The 22584-nt window shown below is 48.9% G+C and overlaps 1 protein-coding gene across 3 annotated transcripts in view; it reads left to right on the forward strand.

Moving 5' to 3' along the window:
* The window catches only part of DIS3L2 (DIS3 like 3'-5' exoribonuclease 2), a 177450-nt gene that overhangs the window by 150565 nt on the left and 4301 nt on the right, over positions 1-22584 (forward strand). For all 3 annotated transcript variants that reach the window (XM_071752443.1, XM_071752444.1, XM_071752441.1), the window contains 5 exons: positions 16667-16850; positions 17965-18051; positions 21413-21560; positions 21825-21955; positions 22167-22271. In XM_071752443.1, the coding sequence (XP_071608544.1) occupies positions 16667-16850; positions 17965-18051; positions 21413-21560; positions 21825-21955; positions 22167-22271 (655 nt within the window). The remainder of the gene's footprint in view (positions 1-16666; positions 16851-17964; positions 18052-21412; positions 21561-21824; positions 21956-22166; positions 22272-22584) is intronic.

Raw genomic sequence — 22584 nt, forward strand, 5'->3', positions numbered from 1 at the left:
CTCCATGTTAAAAGGAAGGAGAGCTTGTCAGATTTCTGAATAAACGGGGAAGTACAGGGCAAGGTAAAAATTAATGTGCTAATGCGTAGGAAGAATCATTAGAACAGAAAGACATCATCGATGTGGCCAGGCTGCAGCTGATGTGCATCACTGTGTTGAATCTGTGCCTTGTGGTATGGCTACTGCAAAAGGCAGAATCCATCAAGGTCTCTGCTATTTGTTGTGTGTTTGCAGCATGGTGCAGGGGAGTGTGGAGAGGCAGTCTGATTCAGAGTGAGAGTTTTGGTACTGACAGCAACCTGGACTAACGCAGTGTGTTTGCTCTAGGGAATTCACAAGCATTGCCTCCTGATGCAGTTATTTAAAAGATGTACTGGGATCACTCAGATCTTTGCAGTCACTGTCCCCATGGAGAGAAAACTGAGATAATGGGAAAATGGAGGAAAAGGGACATCTCGCTTCAGTGAATGTACAGGAGCAGCAGTACGGTGCTGAGCAAAGCAAGATCTTATGGGTCTCTTTGGGGATGAGTTTTTGGGAGGATGATGATGGTACAGTGAGGAGCAGAGGATCAGTTCCTGGTAGAAGCCAGTAGAGCAAGATCAAGCATCTGCCTCATGCTATGTGTCACATCAGCCATCCCCAGGTTGCACAGCCAATATATGACAACACCAATGGTAACACTTAGCTAAATGACTGCTGGCCTGTCCTCTCTCACAGCCACATCATGGTGCTGTGTTGTACAGCAGAGGCATCAGAAAACTGGTCAGGAGGAGGAGAAAATTCAGAGAGGGCAGTCAGCCCTGAAGGGCTCACAGCTCCGCATTGCTGCTCTGCCCACCAGCCAAGGGGGGACCTTTGCAATGAAGGGCTCTCTCTGCTGCACCCAGAGCACTCCATTTTTCAAGGACACCATAGAAGGCAGCCTGAGAAGTAAGACAGATTGTAATAGCCAAACCAGTTTGGCTTTGAACCACTGCAGAGCACTGCATGCAGGCCTGGGGAAACCAACCTGCAAGCTGCCTGTCTGCTCGAGGAAGAAGAGACAAAGGATGCTTGTCCTGATCTGTGGTGGGTGCAGCCATCCCCAAGCTCCCAGAAATGTGATGGGATCCTCTCTTAGCTGGCAGGGCAGTGTAGCTTTGTGCATGTTTATCCAGGGCTTTCGCCTTCATAGTGCCAGCACAAGAGCTGCTTGTACTTGACAGCTCGGCTATTGTTGCAAAGTGTGATTTAATAGCAAGACTTGATTACAACATGCAAATGTAGCTGCTGGGGGACTATCTTGGAGGTTTGTGGAGATTAGCTGTTAAATTGGCCAATGCAAAAACATTATTAAGCAGAGAACATAATTACTCATCTTGTGCTTCTGTAGTGTGTAGAAAAGACAGATTTGTTTAAAAACCAGCAAATCTTATACTGAGAAACGACTTGTGTAAATGCCACATCATGTACTACTGTATGTTGCAGCATATTTTATTAGATAAGCAATAGTTAATAACAACATTTGGGAACTTGTGGAAGAAATGCATTATATTATTCTGCATCATAAAAGCAAACCTAATGCCTGGGCTGCATGAAGGCTATGCAGATATTGAAACATCTCCTTTCAGTGGTGGTTGATTGCTTTTATGGAGATTGTATCATATGGATATAAACAAATCCAGCACCTGATGTGAAATCTGGAAGTAGAGTTTTAGATTCAGGCATCTATCTTCTATCCATGCACGTTCCTTCTGAAATGCATCAAGGTTCCCATTAACACCTTAAACGTGGAAAGTAGGATTAAAGTGAGACTGTCAGCACATACAAAATTAACATCAATGCATGCAACTGCTGTTAAGTTTTCCCTTTCAGTCCTTGGGTAGCCTATGGGGCTGCTAGAACAAAAAGCTTGTGTGTCCACAAGGGTGCTGGGGGAAGGATCGAGGTTTGGGAGAGCTTGTTAGTGCTGCAGAGTTGGTTTTCAGGGCTGGTTGGGGTTCAGGGGTTTCCTCCTGCCCTGTGACTCTCAGTAGCACAGGCTGGGCTTGTAGGGAACAGTGCTGAAGTCAGATTTAAAAATGCATTTGGCTAGTCGAAGCTCCAGACAATTTAGGGGAAATTTTCTTTAACAGAGGAGTCAGGAGGGCTGAATTAGAGGAACAGTTTGTTTGTAATGGAGCGAGGTTCCTGCAGTCACCAGTGCTGGCAGGGCAAGGCTGCTGTGCTGCAGTGGCTGCTGCTCACCCCTGATTCACGTCACTGGACACTTCTCCTCCCTCCAGCATCTCAGCCTCCCTGACAGATGCTCTGCTGAGCCTTCGCTTGTTTAAGCAGGAGAAAGTATCCTCCCAAGCCTCAGTGGGGGAGAGAAAGTTTTCAAGGGTTTTTTGATGGGAAGCTCTTCTCTGTCTTTCTGTCGCAGCTCAAGAGCATTTGTACATCAGTAATTGCTCCCCAGGTTGGTTCCTCTGTGACTCAGAGCTGAATGTGGAGCTGCCGATGGCTGCTGCTGTGTGAACCTCAGCATTCTGGCACAGTATGTCCCAATCACTCTAAATATGAATTTGCAGCCAGTCCTCCTTCTTCCTTTACAATGTGTCTGTGCAGACACAGGCCTTGCTTCTTACCTGCTCTATACTGGTAAATTTGCCACGGTTGGAGCCATCAACTATTCCTGGCAGTGAAGAGGGAAGTGTCTGCCTTGATTGTGGCTGGGCTTGTTTTCAGCTCAGACCCATGAAGCACCTGAACCCTGAGACAGCTGCTCACCAGCATCTCTTGGTGTGACTGCAGGGTGGACATGGATTGCTCTGACAACATCCAGCTGCAACATTTCCCTGCTTTTGTTACTCAGTACCAAAGGGTAATCCTGAAAATACCTGTGAGTGACTTGCAAGCCACGAGTGTCAGAGGGGGCAGCTCTGCAAAGGTTTTGTGTCACTGGAGAAGGGAGAATGATGCAGCTCATCATCACTGAGCCTGAAGGGATTGTACCTGCAGCTGGGCTTTAGGAGAGAGTGGGAGCAAGGGCCAAGTCTCAGCAGAGGAGACCACCTGAGGATGGATCAACCCCATTGGCAACAGAGGAGCGGGGAGGGACATAGGCAGGGACATACTGAGTTAGGGCATGCTTAGTCCCTGCACAGGCACATCTCAGTTGTGGCTGTTCTTCTTAATGATCTTTAATAGTTAGTAATGTAGCCAAACAGTGGGAGAAACCACATAGCAATGTTTCATAATAATTTTGTCCCAGTTATATGAGGGCTGTATGTATGCAAGCTGCCAGTGACTCCCTGAATACCACATACGCACTTTCAGGCTGCATGTCCAGTGATCAGTACTGATAAATGCAATGAACTTCATGAGGAGGTAGAGTTACAGCTGGAGTCTCCAATGGCCAGAGAAGAGGCAGAAGTGATTTATTCCTCTCCTAAGCTCCTTTTTGTATGTGTGCATGGCTTGGTTGTACAACCTGTTTGTTAAATGACTGATAACCTGTTCTCATAGTCTGGGGTGCAAGATATTGTTCATATGATCTTCTCAGGCAGTAGTGGTGCTGCCTATGGAAGATGCCCTTAGCTGCAAACTAAGCTTCTGTGGGAAGAGTTGCAGCAGCTCTTCCTTCCATGAATGGCAGTACTGCACTGAGCTGAACAGCACTGTTTGAGGCAGGACTTGCTCCTAACTGGTCGCAAGAATTTGCCACTGCTGCTCTGTGAAACCCTGGGCTGGAATAAGGCTGTGATAATTAATGGAGGTTAAAGTGCTCCTTCTGCCTGTGAGCTGGTTGGAAATGGAAAAGAAGAACCTGTCACAACTGTGACTGGCTCTAAACTGCTGTCAGGCTCTCCTCCTTCTCTTCCCCTGCCCCAAGTGGAAAATTGTATTGGAAAGCAGCAGTTAAAGCACTTAAATCTTTCCACAGTTCATTTCAAGCTCCCTTTCTTCTTCCCAGCCATTCCCAGGCCAGTTCGGGGCGCGGATGGGAGACTGCATTTCTGGCTGAAATTTGCAGGATGTTAAATAACAATGGGAGAGTGGCTTTCAAAGAGGGTAAAATGTGCCTGGATTGCACGTACTGTATTCCGTATTTCCCATGCTTTGACATTCAGCCCATCTGTGCATCGGCCCTGAACTGTTTCCTTTCCGTATGGGATCTCTCTCAGTGTGTTATGGGGTGAGCTCAGGCTGAAATGGGGCTGGTACCACTCTTGCTGTGGAGGGAAACACTCCCATGGGCATTCACAGAAGTTGCCGCTGTCTGTCTTGTCCAGACAACAGTAAATGTGGGTAGTATCAGGAGCAGTTGTATCCCCTGCAGTGGGCAACTAAGTTCATGTAATCCCTGCCCTCTCCTGGGAACTTGGATTGTCTGTTTTAACTGGCGTGTGTGTCCCGTTTCTGCCAACACCTCTTGGCACAGTCAGTTGCTGCTGTGGGATGTGGGTCTGAGTGTTTTTGTCCCTTGCTGAAAGTGGTCAGTAAAGTGCATCTAATAGAGCTTCCCTGGCCTTCTCCCTGTCTGTCCACATTTAAGAGGTTGGTCAGCTGGAGGAATATCCCAAAGCTTTTACTCCAATGTTATTGAATAACTCTTGGTAGAGAGCCAGTTTTCATGTCAGACTGCAGGAAAGACATGACATTGCATTTGCCTTCTCCAAGTGACCTTGATGTGTGACCAGAGCATCAGGGACCTAGTGAGAGGCAGCAGTCATCATAGCAGCTTGTTAATCTCCCTTCCCACAGTATTTTGAGAACTTGGGAAGGAGAAGAAACCTCTCTCTGCTCTGTCTGAGCTTGGAGGTTCAGTGTATCTCAGGCACATGAGTGTTTCATGCACACACTCAGATTTGCAAATGGTTGGCTCAGCATGTAGGTCTGGTGGCTGAACAGAAGTCTAGAACCCACGTCATTCACATTTGGTTGCTGAATATGAAGGCATGACAAAGTGGATTGCCTAGATAGAATATGACTGGTGGGCAACCAACCACCTTAAGAAATCCAGCCACTGAGGTCCTTTTGTGCCAAGGCTGGAGCCACTGTTGCACTTCCAAGAGCAGAGTCCTCACAGGCGGTGACTTGCCCTTGTGATTCCTAATGTGGACTGACAGGTTTGGGCACAGGGAACATGGGAAGCATTGCCATCCAATCCAGGATGGTAATTTACAAACAAAAGGCAGATCTAATGTTGTGCTTCCTTTTTCTGAATATACAGAGCTACCATGTTCATTCAAGGGTTAAGCAGTCTGAGAGATGCAGCACCCAGAGCCAGGTATCTGTCAGGCCTGTCCTGGAGGCCCACCAATACTTGAGGATATATGGTTTTATTTCTGTTTGGTCACTTGGAGATTATTACTTTATGTCTGTAGGAGAAGAAAACTCAGGGGCATCTTAGGATATGCCTCATACTCCAAGGGAAGTTGCTATTCTGGTTTTGCAACACTCATATGCAGAGGCAAGAACTGATGCCTGAGATGCTCCTTTTCCAAGTATTCCAAGGCTTTTCCAGAGCCTGCCAAGGCTCTGCAGGATGACAGTGTTGCAAATCTTATCATGATCCAGTGATCAGCGTTGGTTTCAGCAGCGGAAATGCGCTGAAAGATGTGTGTCTGCTCTTTGCTGATGGCAGATTTTTTCCTGAAGGTTGTTCTGTGCTGCTGGGGTTTCAGGGTATCATGGTGGATTTGGATTTGGTTCCTCCGCTCTTAGATGTAGCTGAGGAATCCATAAAAATCATTGGAGGACCTAGCAGGAGAAACCCCAAGCAGGTTAGCTTGGGGGTGGTGGTAACTAGTGACTGCGACGTTTTCTGCCTTAACTCAGCAGCATCTGAGGTTTTGCAGACCTCAATGTGAACAAAGCTCTTTCTTCTGTATGGCCTCAGCAGAGGGACTAAGGTATGAAATTAATTCCTAATCCAGCTCAGGAGCTTTGTCGTATCTTTCTCTGGGCTTTGAGGATATGATTCTTCCTTGCTTACAGCAATGGGTCCCATGCCACCCATCCTTACCTGTTATGGTCTCATTGAAACTACCTCATCTCTCCTCATCTGCTGTCTGTAAGTAGCTCCAGCTGGAGACAAGCAGCCCTCTGTCACCACAGCCAGGTGCCCTCCTCTCTGACAGCAAGCATGCTGTTTGACACCCACTTCCATGCTGCTTGGCTTTCTCCATTGTGTGCCTAGCTCCACTAGGATGTTAAGCCATTTCTCCTCAGTCTCATTGCGTAAATGAGGCTAATTTCAACCTGCCCTGATGTGTGGGCTCTCTGGAACGTGACTATAAATCCAGACCTGTAATGGATGGGGTGGTGAAATTGCATTGCTGCCTTTAACCTCAGGCTGTCCTTAGACTAAGCCAGGCTCTTCACAACCCCCATGCCAGTAAATCAAATCGCTTTTGAATCGATGCACATAAAAGTCAAGAGGGAGAAGTTACAGATGGACCTATTGTACCTTAAGTCTGTCCTGCTGCAGAGGGGGTAAGGCTCTCTCCAGAATTTACAGCGTAGCTCCAAGCCTGCCCACTGAGGCCAGGCAGGGTGAGAGATGTGCCTGGGGGAAACATGGGGTGGGGAGAGATTGCCTAGGTTTCCTGCAGCTTTTCCACCCTGCTCATCTCTTTACATTTCATTCCCTTGGCTTTATTTTTGGGAAAGAAAGCTGTTGTTGATTGTATATTCAACAAACCCGATACATTCGTTCTCCTGCACAGTGTTTTTCACTCCAGGCTGTGCCTGACTTTGCTTTAGAAGCATGTTTTTCTCACCTAATATTTAGTTAAAGATTGTAGGAGCTGGATATAAAACCTTCTGGGATGTTTTAATCTGCCAAGAGGCTGCCTGAAAACATAAGTTATCCAGAGTATTTCAGTAATCCTTATTTAGAAAACAGCACCCCCAAATCCTGTGTTGCCCATTTCACTTTTATCCCCTTGCCAACTTTTATTAGTTGTTTTAACCCTGATCTGCTGTTGCTGTCTCTCATACCTTGCTCCCCTCCCCCTGGGGTTTCCATGTCTTTGAAAGTCCTGGTAAGTAGAAGGTTCATGTGTTGTGCTTCGCCATCATTTCAGACCAAGAATAATATAGCCAGAGCCAGTTGGATCCCTCACTCTGTGTTGATAGAACTATTCTCCTTAACCTGCCCACACTCCGTGCTACAACTGCAAATCTGAGGTTGAACTGGGGCAGTGGTGGGCAGTGCTGTGAGCCTTGCTCCACAGCCACGGCCACAGCCCTGCCTGGAAAGCAGCAGCCTCAGTAGAGTGTCCCACTGCCAGAGTGCAGCAGCCCTCAGGTGTTACCTCCTGGGGACCTCTCTAAGTTGGTGTTTTTCTGACACTGATCAGTGATCCTGGTGGTTGCTCTAAATCCCTTGTTCTGGAGACAGTTTCTTCTGAGCAATCCTCCTCTGGCAAGGCCCTTGCTAAAGGCTGGCCAGTTTGGGTGATTGCTTCTCCTCGAGGTCTCTTCTTATGAGCTCAAACAATGCTTTTGAGCATGGTTCAGGTCTGGAACAGGGACCCAAAGGAGCTGTGAGGTACTTGACATTAGAGATTGTTAGAACTCAAATGGAAAAGGCCAACTAGATCCAACTTTGAAGTTATCCTGCATTGACCAGGAGGCTGGACCAGAGACCTGCAGCAAAAGAGATCATTAGGAAGTCACTGCTTGGTTTTCACTTCATGAACATCAGGGGGTGCATGTTGGGTGGTTGTGCCACTACTGTCTTTGCCAGATCATTTAGATTACTTTCCATGGTTTTGGTCGTGTAAACTTCTTTGGCTAGCTTTTGTTGTTCATCTCTTACTAAGCTTCTGCAGACTTCTGATTATTTGTCCCTGGGTCACATGCTGGCTGGCAGATGGATACTCTGCCCAGCTGGTGGTCATCTCAGAATAAACTTCCAGTCTGGGATGTTAATCCTTTCTTTTATCTCCCCCTTGTCCATCAGTTTGCTTCTGCTTTGGGAGTAATCAACTCTTCAATGCCAGATAAAGTAGGAAAAAAGCAAAGCCAAAGACTGAAGGGAGAAATGCACACAGGGTGCGAATATCTCATCAGCAGGAATGTCTGGGAGAGCATTAGCAGTGGAGAACATGGTACAGATGGGCTGGTTCTAGCAGCTGTGACTCCCTACGGCACTATCAGTTCTCCAAGTGATTAACTGTTTGTTTTTCCCTTACTGAAAACTTGTCTCAGCTTAAACCACCATAATAGAAAGCTAGGTTCTGGAGTGATCCCAAGTGTAGGTTAATATTTACAAGCTATCAGCTTCAGGTTTTATCTCTATCCCTTGCTATCACAGAGATGAAATCCTTTTAAAAATCCCTTTAGATCTTTCTGGTTCATGACATGGCTTTAATAAGACACATTGCATATGAAGCTGGAAAATATCTTAATGGAAATGTAAGTTTTTCTCATCCTTTCAGGACTAGTAACAGAGGAGGAGTCTCCTATGCACAAGGGGCCATGGGTTTGTAATGGATCAGAAGTGATGGACACAGTATCTCTGCAGGATACTCGTGCTAGGAAATGTCAGAATGTTATTTCTGCCTCAGTGGCTTAAGATCATCTGTTTACCTAATGGACTTACATTTGCATTTTGCAGGTGTTGTGTTAATATTAATGTGTTGTCTGAATTGTTAATATTCCTTCACTTCAATGTTACATTAATGAAGGCTGCAGGGGATGGGAAAAAAATACCTAGCTAATTAATTAAATGGGCAAAAAGCATCTTTAACTTTCCATCATGCTGCCCTTTGCTTCCACCTAATGGGTCTTGGCATTTCTGGTCAGCAGCCATGTAACACATGCTGCTCTATGGAGCACTCAGGGATGGACTCACTAATTTTTCTGACCCATAAATCACTTGTGTAAACTTTTAACAGTGAGGAAAAAGTGCCTTTCATTCTGCTTCCTCCTTTCAGTGGGTAATGCAGCCTGATAACAGGCAGTGCTGGCCTGATGTGTAAGGCTGCAGACTTTCCCATCAGGAGCAGGGCTTTCTGCATTTCTTCAGGAATTCTTTCCATTCTCCTCTTAGCCGGACTCTGGATGACATCAGTATTATGGGTCCATTAGAGTATTCTTGTCATAAGAGCTCGTTCAGAGGCAATGGCAGATCAGGCTCTACATCTCAGGAATATGGACTACCAGTTTTGACTTGGGTTCTAGTTGTGGGGTATCTGCCCTCTCCTCAGCACCATCCCATATCCAGCTTGGCTCTGGGCTTTTCTGCCCCCTGTCAGTTCCCACAGGCTGGAGAAAAGAAAACTGTCTTGGGTCCCTGCTCTTGACCTGGGCAGTACCTGAAAGCAAAGCTTGCAAGCCCCATTTGCTGAACACAGCACTGAGTTGTGTGCCTCAGTGATGACTGTGTATCCCTCCCCTGTAGTTCTGTGGAGAGGGACCAGGGCCCTGGCCATCATAGGTGCCTCTGAGATAAGATTTCCATGAGCTGGTGGCTTTATGGAAGTACAAAACAGATCTGATACAGGTCCATGGGGAGGTCGGAGGTCTGTACAGCAGCACCAGGCAGCCCCAATGCTGGAAGCATTTCTAGGGGAAATGGGAATATGGGGATGTGCCCATGCTGAGCAAATGGCACTCTGTGGCCTTCTCTGAAACCTGTGAAAAAAGTGTTTTCTCGATCCAGGAAGGCCATTCCTAGAGGGAGATCCTCCTTGCTTAGAGTGAATCCTCTGTCCTTGGCTCAAAAATGTGGTAGTTGTGAGGAAACTGTGGAGAATGCTGGGGCTAAGACCAAAGGAGCCTGCTGAAGTTGTGCTTGCCTGGCCCAGCAGTTGGGTGCAGGTCTAAGTTTTCATTGCTGGCCCACAGCAGCTGTTTAGGCACAGAGGGGCACTTCAGCTTCATGCAAGGAGTCTGAAGGTTGTTGCCAATATGCATGAAAAGGTGCAGACTGCAGTCCTATTAATACTTAATGAAGAGGCACAGCCCACAGAGACTGTGTCCTCTGCAGCACTTGCTCTTCAGTTCAATGAAGTTTTCTTTTACACTTATATCAAGATGGGACTGGGGCAGTGGGGCAGATGGGCATTGACTCTTTCCCCTCCATACAAGCTACAGATGAGGTTGAATAGCTCCAGGCAAGGTGTGGGGAGCATTTGCCATCCATGTGGCCAAGCACCAGGAGATGCTGGAGGCTCCATGGTCACCTGTGCCATCTTCAGTGCCCTGAGTTCTGGCCTGATGTCATGCTCCCAGATTAAGTCAGCTCTTCTATGCAACAGGACTGCAACGTGATGTCCATAATGTCAAAGGAGTGAGGTGAATGGTTGAGGTTTTTCTAGTGGTCTAAATCCCTGTGTACAAACCCAGTACATCAGGTTTTAAGCAATTAATTCCTAATCATGCTGAATGCCTTCAGTAGCCCAGCTTTAGAAATTGCAATCTTAAAATGGTTTTCCACTGTATAGCAGTTAATTTGGATAAAGCAGAGAGTGATCTCACAGCATTTCCAGCCTCAAGGTGTGAGAGTGGCCACTAAGAGACATTTGTATTCAGAAAACCCTCCCATGCATTTGTGTGGTAGGCATCTATTACTGGGAAGGCACCCTGGCTAATAAAAAGGGCATTCATTATACCCCAGAAAGGGAGTTCATTAGAGGGAAAAGCCATTCTAGCTTAGTAAGAAATGAATCTAAAACTGCCTCAGAGCTGCTATTCTCATCAAGTTTCAATGTTAACAGTTTTAACCAAGAGCTAATTGAGCAATCTCAGAAAGTGGAGTAATTCCATTATTCAGCTCTGCTTTGTTCAAGGCTACCGCTAGCTGCGAAAGGAGCACAAATTACTTTCATCAAGCCAGGAACTGCCAGTGTTCTTGCCTTTTACGACTTTTTCTTTCAAAAAAAGTAGGGCTTTTGGGCTTTTGGCAACAGTCATTGGCAAAGGAAGCTCCATACCAGCATTGTAAGGCTCATGTATAACACAGCGATCCAATTTTTCGGATAACAGGGGATTTGATTTTCATAACTTTTCAAGCAGCAGTGCTGTTCTGGAGTGTGTGGCTGAAGATGCTTCTGTTTGCTGGATAGGCAGAGTGACACCAGGAAGACAGTACACTCTTCTTGCAGGGTTTTACATGGAAAAGAGCCATCGCAAGCGCCGGTCCAGCTGCTCGCCAAAGAGCATGATTCTGTCATTGGCTGCGCTCTCAGGAGATGCAGGATTAGCTAATGTTGCTTTTAGAAGGGCTTTTATAGAAACCTCTCAAGTTCCTTCGCTTCATGGAAGAGCTGTAATCAAAAATAAACGTACATGATTTAAAGAAAAGAAGAAAAAGTCATACTGCATCCAGCGTCTTTGGACTTAATGCTTTGGAGAGTCTGTTGGTTGAGTTGTGGTGCTGTTTCTTTACTGTTTTCCTTCAGCTGATACTACTGCTGCTGTTGGATGTGCACAAGACTGTTTGCAGCCTTTTGTGGAAGGTGACTTTCTCGTGGTGAATGCAGCAGGATTTAGAGTCATGTTCCCAAGAGGCAGACGTAGGTCTTGTTTGTTATGAGATTGTGCTGCAGCAATAATCCCCTTCAAGTAAGCAGAGCGAGGGCTCTCAACAATGTTACATCCTTAGCAAGGGGACATATATCCATCAATGTCTTAAGAGCCTTCGTAGACATACAGAAAGACCAGGGCTTCCTTTTCTCATCAATAGCCTCCCATGGCACTGCTTGGTTCAAACACAAATGGAATGTAATGCTTTCAAAGCTCTACTGTCGTAGCCCTATTTGAACCCAGCATGGAGCTGGACACCTGAGGCAGACACATAGCTATGGGTTGTGAAACAAGAAGCCCTGACTGCTGGTCAGAGCATAGATCTTAAACCCATATGGAAATGGGAAGGAGCTGCAAAAGCCTTAGGGAGGGAGGAGGGAGCAAGTGCTGTGAAGGGAATACAAGATGGAGAGGAGCACTTTGGATTTTGTAATGGAATTGGGAAAATAAATTTGGTAACATTTGCAGAAATTATTTGGTCATATTTGGCTCAAGTCTGAGATGCTGGTGGCAGCTTACCCAGCCAGAGGGACAGCACTGGAAGAGGATCTCAGACTCCAGCTCAGGACAGTCCAGCTCTATCCCTTTGGGAACAGGTTTCCACAATGAGCTAGTGGTGAAGAAAAGACCAACTCCTCTGCTCTGTATACAGCAAGGAAAAAAAATTGCCATGGGAGAGCTACATGGTGTTTCTGGTTTATCTCTGAGTCTATACCTCAGCTATGAGAACACTTCCAATACCTGGGTACATCCAACAGTTACATCTTGCAGGAGTGGATGGAGGTGAAGAAGGTGGTGTTGGAGAAGAGCCGTGCTTCTCTCTTCAGCCCTACCTTTCTGCCATTTGCTCTGAAGCCTGCAAGTCTCTTATGCTGGTGGAACAGCAGCTGTTTTAATGTCGCTTCACTTCAACAAAGCTGCCTGCCTACTCCCTGCACTTACTGGATTGCAAACAAAGTGCTCCTTGTCTGTCTCTGCAGCAAACCTTGCTTGGCTGATGTAATTTGTCAAGTTAATCAGGGAGAGTGAGCACTTGTATGGCTGCTGTATAGCCTACCTGCATCGCTATAGAGACAAGCACCCAAGCAGGCATTTTACTTGCCCCACTTCCGTCTGCATGAGAAACCAATATTTTGTTTACTGTCATACAACCAACTTGCTGAGAATGTGAGTAGCTTTTCAGGGTTGCTATCAAGAGATTGGGAAGGATCAAGCTAACATTTTACAGAGCAAATAGTAATGCTGCTGCTAAAGCATTTCCAGGATCTGAATGTGCAGGTCCTCTTCCCGCATCCATGGATGTTTGGCTCTGGTAGGAGCTGTGCGAGAGGAGTTACAGCCCAGTAGCTTGGGTTCAGGGCTGCCATCAAGGTGTCATCATCCCTCTTCAGCCAGATGGTTTCATAAGTGGTTATTAGCTTACAGGTTTTGTGGCCATCGTTTAACATACTTTGAAAAGCACCAAGTCCTGCATCTAAGAACATCTCAGGAGCCTGAAATCTCCCCAGCAGTAAGTGGGATTTAGGAGCCTGTGTGCCTCAATCATGTTTGAAACTCAGAGGCAAATACTTTTGAAAACCATACACTCAGGCTGACCTCTTGCATGAGGCAGGCTGTGGAGTTTCACCCCTAACTCCTGCACCAATTGCATAACTCATAAGCAGAATCTGGGTATTGAAAGAGCCAGCAGAAGATGCTTACATGTTACAGAGCTTGCAAGTCATCTTGTCCCTCCCTTCCCTCTCTCTCACTTGTGCACATGTTAAATGATGCATTGAACAGGTTTGGAAATGCTTCCTCCTGCAGCCCCAGCAAGCAGGACAGCAGGCACCCACGGGAGGGACAGCCACCTGCTAACCCCCAGCCCTCTCCACAGGGCAGTGGAGGAAACCTTGCGTCAGCACAGAAAGGGCAAAAGTTCAGATCAGATTGTTTATGGGATTTTATGGAGCTGGGAGCCAAGGATAGCTCAGCTAATCCAGAGGAAACTGTAGCGATGGCATTAGAATGCATTTCACATGGGATTCATTCAGTGTGCGTTCAGATGGACCAGTCTTTCTGTCTCCATTTTTTTAGCCATGAAATATTTTTCTTTACAGTCCCGTCTGCCAGCTACACTGAGCCAAACTCCAAGCTAGGCTGTTTTAAGAAAAAAGAAAAAAACAAAAAACCCTCTTGCTGTTTGACCTGCTGACAAGTTAGCAGGGCTTCAGTGCTGCTCCTCAGCACCTAAAGCCATGGTGGCTTCATGGGCTGTCCCAGCCCTGGCTTATCTTCTTGAGTCTCCAATATCCCATGCAGTCTCAGTGTGAGCCCCTCTTCAGAATATGGTTTTCCTTTTAGGGGAAGTGAGACTACCATTTTCAGCTGTTTGTTGCAGATCTTGGCTCCCTCCTCACGTCCTGAGCCACATTCCTCTGCAGAAGTGACCTGGCTTAACACCGGGCACAGGTACCAGTTCCTTTGCTGTCCCCAGCCCATTCCCTTCTACTACCCTGTCAGGTTCTTAATGCTCTGGATTAGCCCAGCTGTGACCTGTTCCTTCTGAAAGCTGACATTTAAAAACCTGTCTAGGAGTTAGCATGGAGCAGCCCCACACTCTTCATCCCTTTCATACTTGCAGGGCTGCTCCACTGAGGTGTCTGTGGGGAGCAGCTCTGTGACTCCCAGGTGATCCAGAGCTGGCAAGGACACTCCATTCCTGCGGGATGTTTTGGCATCAGCCCATAGAGCAATAAGCCATCCTGGGTCACCTTGGTTTGTTAACCTTGGCTGACATGGACCAACCCATCAGGTCCTGGGGCTTCTCCTCCCCCTGGATACAGGACAGTGTCCAACCTGGTTTATGTTATCTGTTCCTTGGAAGCACAAATGGCAGCTGTGTCTCGCAAAGTCAACCCCAGCCTTTGGGTGATGGAGCAAGGTGGAGCTTTTGAATTCTGAGTGTCTGCAGTCATGTCCTGTGCACACTGTCATGGGTGCAAAGCTCTTGGATGCTTCCTGGTAAGATTTCCACAACCATGAAGTCAATTCAGTCATGTGCCTTTTCTTGTTGAGTGGCTGTCTTGGATGCTGCCTAATGGCTGGTCCAGGTGTTGATTGATTTGTCTTTAAAAATGGGTTTACACCTCACTCCATAGAGGCCCCATTTCAAGGCACAGAAGCTGCATGGCCAGCCTTTGCCCACATGTGCAGCTGTGTAGTTGGGGATGGCTCTGGAAAGGTCTCTCTTTTTCTTTGTGCCAAAGCCCGCAGGAAGGAGAGGCATCACCTTTTGCAGCCCTCACTCTTTGCTGTGCCTAGCTGTGAGCTGGCTTGGACAAAGATCTTCCCAGGTATGAGCATGGGCAGTCACAACTATTCATGTGTCCTCAGGCCACTGCTCCCCACGTGTTGTCTGCAAGCGTGGCAGCTGGGGGAGTAGTGGTAGGTCCACCCAAACCCAGGAGATAGGGTGGCTGTGCCATACCCCATAGGGTGCTGCTCCCACCCTGGGTCTTGCAGAGGCAGGGTCCCCAGCACCCTTGGGTCATGCTGTCCCAGAGCCCCCCAGTGCCGGTGGCCATAGAGGGACCGATGTTGCCATCTGCTGGCTCAGCTGCACAGGAGCAGCAAGAGCTTGGCTCAACCCTCTTGGAAGACACCCATTAGGAGCATGTAGGAATTCTGCTCCCACGCAAGGCTGCGGGTGTGTTGCCCACCCACTGACCCAGCCATAGGCCTTCTGGTAGCATCTACCCTTCAGCGGGTGTTTCAAGGAATAGGATGGGTGGCCCGTTCCCTTTCAGGCTGTGCTGCTCACCTCTTTCCACGTTGCCCATACAAGGGGCTATCCCTCCTGCACTCATTGTTCTGAAGTATTGGCCTCCGGCAAAAGATGTTCTGGGAGAGACCACAAGGCTCTTAAAGGAGCTCCTTTCCTTTAAAGATAAGCATTTCCACTGCTGATTATCAATGTCAGGTGCTTATTCCTCCTCTGAGCTTGTCTTTGTTTCTTTTCTCTTTCAAGTTCCTGGCAAGTAACCCCAGGCTGGGAACACATAGCTGCTGTAGTAATAACCCCAGGAGCACAGCACCCTGTACATCTCCGCTGGGCAGTCCCCCAGCGATGCAAAGGGCTGGGACTTGCAGGACCACCAGCTCCAGCCTGGGTCCCCGAGCCAGCCCTGCAAAATCCCTGCTTTGCCTGCAGGAGCAACGAGGCTGAGCCGGCATAATCAGTGACAGCTCACTCAGGAATTGCTGGGAGGATGAGGTTCTTTCTGTAAATCCATTATCTTTTTTGGCAATTAGCACCAGTTAAGAGCCCTGGGAATACATGCAGCAAATAGCAGGAAGCCCAGTTAAGCACATCTCTCTGCTTATCTAAGGCCAGTTAAACAAGTCTCCTGAGGCACAGCCCTGCAGCTGGTAGCACAGCTCATAAATGCTCCAAAGATGATTTCTAGTGCCATGATTGCTTTTCTTTGCAGCGTGTAGCCCTGAAGGTTTCCATTCAATGTCTGCACATTCAACAGTGGAAGATGGGGATATCAAAACTGGGGTACCCCCAGAAGTCTGCAGGTCAAAGGGAGGAACCCTTGGAGTTCTGGGATCACCTGGATGCTGGAGGCAGCCCTGCAGCGAGCTGTGCTGGTGGCTTGCCCTGCCTGGGGGCCATGCTACATCTTGCTCTGGGTGGGAGCTCGAAGCTAAGGCAGGGGCTTGGTGGCTGAGCTTGACCACACATGTCGAGCTTGGGATGGGGGAGCAAGTGAGATACTGTTTTCTCTGGCCCTGGAAGACAGGGACGTGTGTTTGTTTTCTGTGCTATCTCTTGCACAGCGTTTGTTTTGTTTTTTGAGCATTTCAGGAGATAAAATGACCTAAAGGGAGATTATTTTATCCTAATTTAAACTGTCAATTTATCACTGACTTCTGCTTGTCTGCGCCAGCAGGATGGCTTTTTCTGAGTCCCTGGAGAAACCTCTGCTAGAAAGTGAGAATTTAGGGGGGGATTTGCTGCAGTCTCACATCTAATCTTTACTTATAGCAGCAACTACAAGCTGCTCCCCTGTCCCCCTGTGTCATATTAATTCCCTTCACTATGGACTAGCTTGGCTTCCCAGGGGACTCCCCTTTCTAACTGGGGCCTGGGGTTGTTTTCCTCATTTTGCAGGCTGGTGGAAGAGTTCATGCTGCTCGCAAACATGGCTGTGGCCCATCAGATCTACCGCTCCTTCCCCAAGCAGGCCCTGCTCCGCCGCCACCCTCCACCCCAAACCAAGCTGCTGAAAGACCTGATGGAGTTTTGCAACCAAGTTGGCCTCGACATCGACTTCAGCAGCGCGGGAACCCTGCATGTGAGTATGAGGGCCTGGCAGGGAGAGGGGCCATGGGGGCAAAGGATGGGCAGCTATGTGATGATGTCTTTGCAGAAGCAGAATGTGGTTTATTTCTTGTCCCCTTCTGCCCAAACGGACCTGACAAATGTCCTGTGGCAAACAAAACAAAACACCTCCCTCACTCTTTCTTTACCCCACCATCATTTGGCAAGGGTGGCCCAGCCTGTCCTGGTCAGCCAGTGTTGTACACAGAGCTTAGAGAAAGTTGAGGGTGACCTTGCAGGTGCTGCCCTCTCTGCAGTGGAAAGGATATCTCAATGCAGGGGCAGTCGCTGGGACACCCACATTTCCTTTCTCTGCCTTCTTAGCAAGTCCTGGACAGGGCATTTGCTCTCTGTACTGTTGGAAAAGTAGCTCTGCAAGGGGGTGTTTCTGTCTGGGCTGCTGGTCTCAGGGAGGGCTGGGTGCAGAGTGGGGACTGGGAAGGACTGAAGAGCAGTGCTGGGAAAGGTCGGATGCAGCCAGCACGGGAGGTATCTGACCCATCCTCTGCTGAGTGTGTCCTGGGGCTGAACTCCAGCTGAACAGCACAGGTTCCAGGATTTTCTTTACTCGCTGCAACTGGACTGTGGATAATCCTCTGTTAATCCCATCCCCGCTGGCCTCCCACATGGCCCCTCCATGGGCTGGGACTGCTTTCCCTGCGCACCGGCTGCAGCAAGGCTATGACAACAGACATGGGGCTGCACACTCAGCTCCTCTCCTGTACTTTGAACCCTACCTCACTACTAGCCTCAGGCAGTGGCCTCCTTTATCCATGTCTCCCCAGAGTCCCATTAGTCCATGAACTGAAGCTCTCACTAAAGCTGGTTGGCAGCCAGGCACAGGTCAGGAGAAGGGGCCTGACATGCTGTGTGTCTGGAGATGGAGCCAGCGGTCTCCTACCCCGTCAAGGCTGCTAGAACCAGAGCAAAACCCAATCTCACATGAACTTCTTGGTTTGTGAGAAGATTGCAGGGAAAGGAGGAATCTGGCTCTGATGGGCTGCTGTTTGCCCCAATAAGGTCTGTCTGGGTCCTCCCCCTACTACTAGGGCTTGCCAACACTGAATATTCTCTCTTTTCTCCTCCAGAAAAGCTTAAATGAAATACTTGGTCCTGACAAATATTCCGAAGCCAGGAAAGAAGTGCTGACCAACATGTTCTCCAGGCCCATGAAGGTGAGAACAGCTCTGTGCTGTCAGACACATCTGGCTGTTGCTGTCTGCTGTGGCTCCATCTTCAACCCTTGCCCCTTCTGTATTACCATAGCTGGTTACCACATAGATGGAGAGTAGATGGACACTGAACATGGTGCTTCCAGGGCTGCTGGTATCTTCCCTCAGTGCCTCCAGCATCTTCCTTTCTACATTTGCAGCAGCAAAGAGGCATAGCACAGCCTCTTCTGAGGGCAGTCCTACCCTGCAGGGAGAAGGGGCATAGTCCTGAAATGTTTTCTCTGTTGTGGCCTGCTTATCGCTGCAGGAATGAATCATCTTCCCAACATCACTCATTTGACTATCACTCTTCTAATTAGCTTATTTGCTCCATTTACTCATTAGCAGTTGCCTGAAGTCCTGCTGTCCTTAGTGGCTTAATGCTTGCTTGCAAGTGGGATTGGAGACTGGAGCCATCAGTAAATCATCCCCTCATGTGTGTGCCCAGCTCAGGATTGTTGCTTTGTAAAGTGCAGGGAGTGTCCACTGAAGGTGGATTTATTGTCCCAGATACTGTGTTCTGCTTTGACTTGTTCTGAACCCTTCTATCACGTCTTCCTTTTCTACTGGAAGGTGCTAACAGGTGAATACACTGGTGACATGTGTTTCCTGGGATCCCTTTCTGCTCCTGCTGACTGTAGTGCAAGCCTGGGCTTTGTCAGCAGCATCACCTGGAGAAAGTCTGGCTGTGGGCAAGGAGAGGGCAACTTGGATCTGCCCTGGCACCAAAGAGGAGATGAGGTTTTTGGAACCCACTGACTTTCTGAAATTTTTAATTTTTTTTAAATTTTGGGTTTCATGACCCAGGATCTGCTTGCAATGATGGATCTGTGTGACCTCCAGGGTGTAAGGAAGGATCATGACACTGCAAGGGCAAGAGACATGAGTGTTGTTCTCTGTGGTCTCTGGTCCCTCACTGCATTTGCTACAGTGTGGACTGACAGCTCCCCAAAATCCTGAGCAGCTCTGATTCCCACCATTGTTCCTTCTGCTAAATGCAAGGAATGTGTAATGCAAAGCCTTTTCAGTGCCCCTCAGAAAGGGCATACAGCTACTGAGTGGAAGGAGCTTTCCCTGAGAGGAAGATTTTTTGCTGTCTGCCATCAATATAAGAACAGATGGAAGAATCGGCCCCATCCTGCCCATATCACTGAGTGTCACAGACTCCCGTGGGGGTGAGGACAGATCTGCGTGTTGGCAGATGTTGAGCACAGCCATGCAGGGGCCCATGCTGGCCCAGGGCTGGGCCATCACTCTGACAGGTGGTGTGCCAAGACTGTCTGGTCAGGGCACTGAGGAGTCACCTGTATCCCTGTGCACATCTCAGCTCCCAGTGATAAAGATGATGTTTCAGGGACAAGGTTGCAGTTAAATCAGCCAAAACAAGCTGCCAACAGGTTTAACAGATCTTTGCTGCATGCTGGTGATTACAGCATCATCCTCTAGGAGGAGGAGGGAGATGGGAAGCAACTGGTAATGTGTGTGTCTGGGGAAGTGCCTGGATTGCCATGCCAGGAGCCTTGTAACAGATGAAGGAGCAGTGACATACCATTTTTCAGGGACTCAGTCGCTTGGGGATTCAATCTGTCCATGAGAGCAAAGCCTCCCCTGGTTGGCTGGGGCTGATTTATTTCCAGGCTCCCCACAGTTCTCCAGGGATTGCAGCAAACTCTGGAGATTTGAGAACACTTGTGAGTCAAATCTGTTAACAAGAAAACTTCTGCTTTATGTCAGGCTGATGGTTAGCACTGTCATGGTGGTGATGACAGGTATCCGGTGGGTGCTGGACTGCTCCCTGCAGTGTTACTCCTACCACAGCCCAGAGAAGTATTTTTGTTGTGATACCTAAGCTGATGCCACCCTCAGTGAGGGTCATCAGCTGCCAACCAAGAGTCAAAACTGGTTCTGGACACAGCAGTGTCTGGGTGACCAGCCCATCCATCAGGAAGAAGTGCCTCAGCCAACAGCAAGCAGTGTGGGACCTTCACGCAGGACCTTTAGCATTGTTTCTAACAAAAGTTGTCAGGGGTTGTTCTGCACTGCTGGGCATAGGGAAGGGATGAGCCCTTCCTGGTGACTTTCTTGTAGCAAGGATTTAGCCTTGTGCCATGAAATGGGTATGCTCTGCTCTCTACCTAGTTGAAGGGACCTTCCCTGCTTCTGCCTGGGAGCTGGCATAGATGCAGTAAACCCCCTGTAATTTCATGCTGTCTATCTGCACAAGGGCACTCATCTTCTGCTGCAGCAACCTCCAGTGCTCAGCATGTCTCCCTGCCTGACCGCTCAGAGCCTTGTTTGGTGGGAGCTGAGCTAATTGAGTGGAGACTGTACTTTGTGGAGTCCATCAGAAACAATTTAATTTTGGGTTGTGGAAATTGGCAGCCGCCACAGCTCCTATCCCAGCTCTTGGGTCTCATAATAAGGCCAGCACTGATGCTGCTTTTTTTAACCTGCTCTATTTACTTGCCCGGATCAGTGTGTTGCTGCTCAGCAGGAGCTGGCTGTGCTGCTGGGCTGGAGAGTGAAGGATACAGCTGCCCAAACTGTGGATCCCAGGACGGCTCTGTAATCAGAGCTGGATACTCCTGTTTTTTTTAAATCACTTGCTCTTATTTTTAAACAAGTTCATTCAATCGCCACTGTGCCGTGACCCTGCTGCAACCCCCCTGACCCACACAGCCTCCCCTCCCCGCCTGGGCTCGGCCCCCATTGTTTTCCCAGCCCTGAGGGCTGGTGTTTCACAGATGTAAAAATAAAAGCTGTAACATGTGGGATAACAGGGGTGGCTCAGCCGGGAGAGTTTCCCGCTGAAGAGGCTGCTGGGCCTGGTGTTGGTTTAGCCGGGTGGTCCAGCCACTCAGCTTCCCAGCTGTCATTGTGGAATGGAGCAGTGGGGACGGCAGCAGGACTGTCTCCTCCTCCTCCGTGGTGAACAGGACAGCCACTCATCCCAGCAGTTGGTGCTCTCCAAGCAGGGGTGATGGGTGTGTGGAGCCTGCAGCCAGACACAGAGTATCCATGGTGGGTACAGGGCATGCTGGAAGATGAGGGGTTGGCAAATGAGCCTGAAGACCTGAGCAGAAGGAGGAGGCTGCTTAAAACTCTTTGAAAGTTTGTGCAATTCAGTGTTAGCTGGCAGGCAGCAGGTCCCCACAGTGCCTCTGCCCCCTTTGCTCTGTGCTCAGTTCCTGCAGCACCCTCCACTTTCTTCAACCAGCAGGTGAAGGACCATGAGCAGCTGGAGCTCTGTCAGACATGCAGAGACCCCTTTATTCTCATGCAGGGTCCTTCCTCACCCCTTTCCCTGGCTTCTCATCCTTTTCAGATGGCTCTCTACTTCTGCACCGGTGTCCTGGAAAACGAGACCCTCTTTCGCCACTACGCCCTGAACGTGCCCTTCTACACACACTTCACCTCCCCCATCCGCCGCTACGCAGACGTCATCGTGCACCGTCTCCTCTCCGCCTCGCTTGGTGGGTGCCTGGATGCTTGTGGAGCAGCCATGGGTGCTGCCAGGGGAAGGGGTGGCTGTACCCAGCACAGGCAGGACTCCTGGGTTCCTGCCTTGCCTGCCACCAGTCCTGGGTGCCTGGAGTCTGCATCCCACGGGGCAGCTCCCTGGCATGTTGGTACCCTTGACACAGGGGCAAGCTGGGCATCTGCATCCTGGCTGCCATGGGATGGCTCCAAGCCAGGAGTGAACAAGGCCATGTCATTGTCATTTGTCCACTTGTCAGGTACCAGCTCGCCCATCAAGATGGAGAAAGAGGCCATCCAGAAACAGGCAGACCACTGCAACGACCGGAAGATGGCTTCCAAGAGGGTGCAGGAGCTCAGCGCTGACCTCTTCTTCTCCATCTTCGTGAGGGTAAGAGTCAAGGCTATCTTCCCCCAAGGCATTTCTGGATGTCTCCGTGATGGCTCAGCCTAGGTGCCACCAAGCAGAGGGGAAGGCAAAAAGTGAGGGAATGGGTGAGTGACCACTATCACCTACAGCTACAGGATCTGGAGACACTGGCTCCCCTTGGGGATGGCTGGATGGGGGCTGCTGGTGTAGTGACAGCCCTGTCTCTTTGCAGGAGTGTGGTCCTCTGGAGTCAGAAGCCATGGTGATGGGTGTATTGAACGAGGCCTTTGATGTCCTTGTACTGAAGTTTGGAGTCCAGAAGCGCATCTACTGCAATGTAAGTACCTCACCAGTGTGAGACAGTGCCAACACTGCCTCACCAGAGAGGGCTGCAGCATCCAGGCATCACCGGAGGCAGTTGCTGTCCCGGTGCCCTTCTGTGCCAACCCTACAGCTGGCAGGGCTGTGCCCAAGCAAGGCTAGCTGGAGAGGAGGGAACCTGCATGGGGTTTCCCATGGGACCTCCATCCCATGGCACAAGGGGCTGAGAATACATAGAGCAACCCAGTCTCTGAGGACCAGTTTCTTCCTGCTGTGTGCTCTGGGTGATCTGGTCTAGGTAAAAGGGAATAAAGACAGATTCAGGGGAC

The sequence above is a fragment of the Heliangelus exortis genome, chromosome 9 (genome assembly GCF_036169615.1).
Source record: "Heliangelus exortis chromosome 9, bHelExo1.hap1, whole genome shotgun sequence".
NCBI classification, from domain to species: domain Eukaryota; kingdom Metazoa; phylum Chordata; class Aves; order Apodiformes; family Trochilidae; genus Heliangelus; species Heliangelus exortis.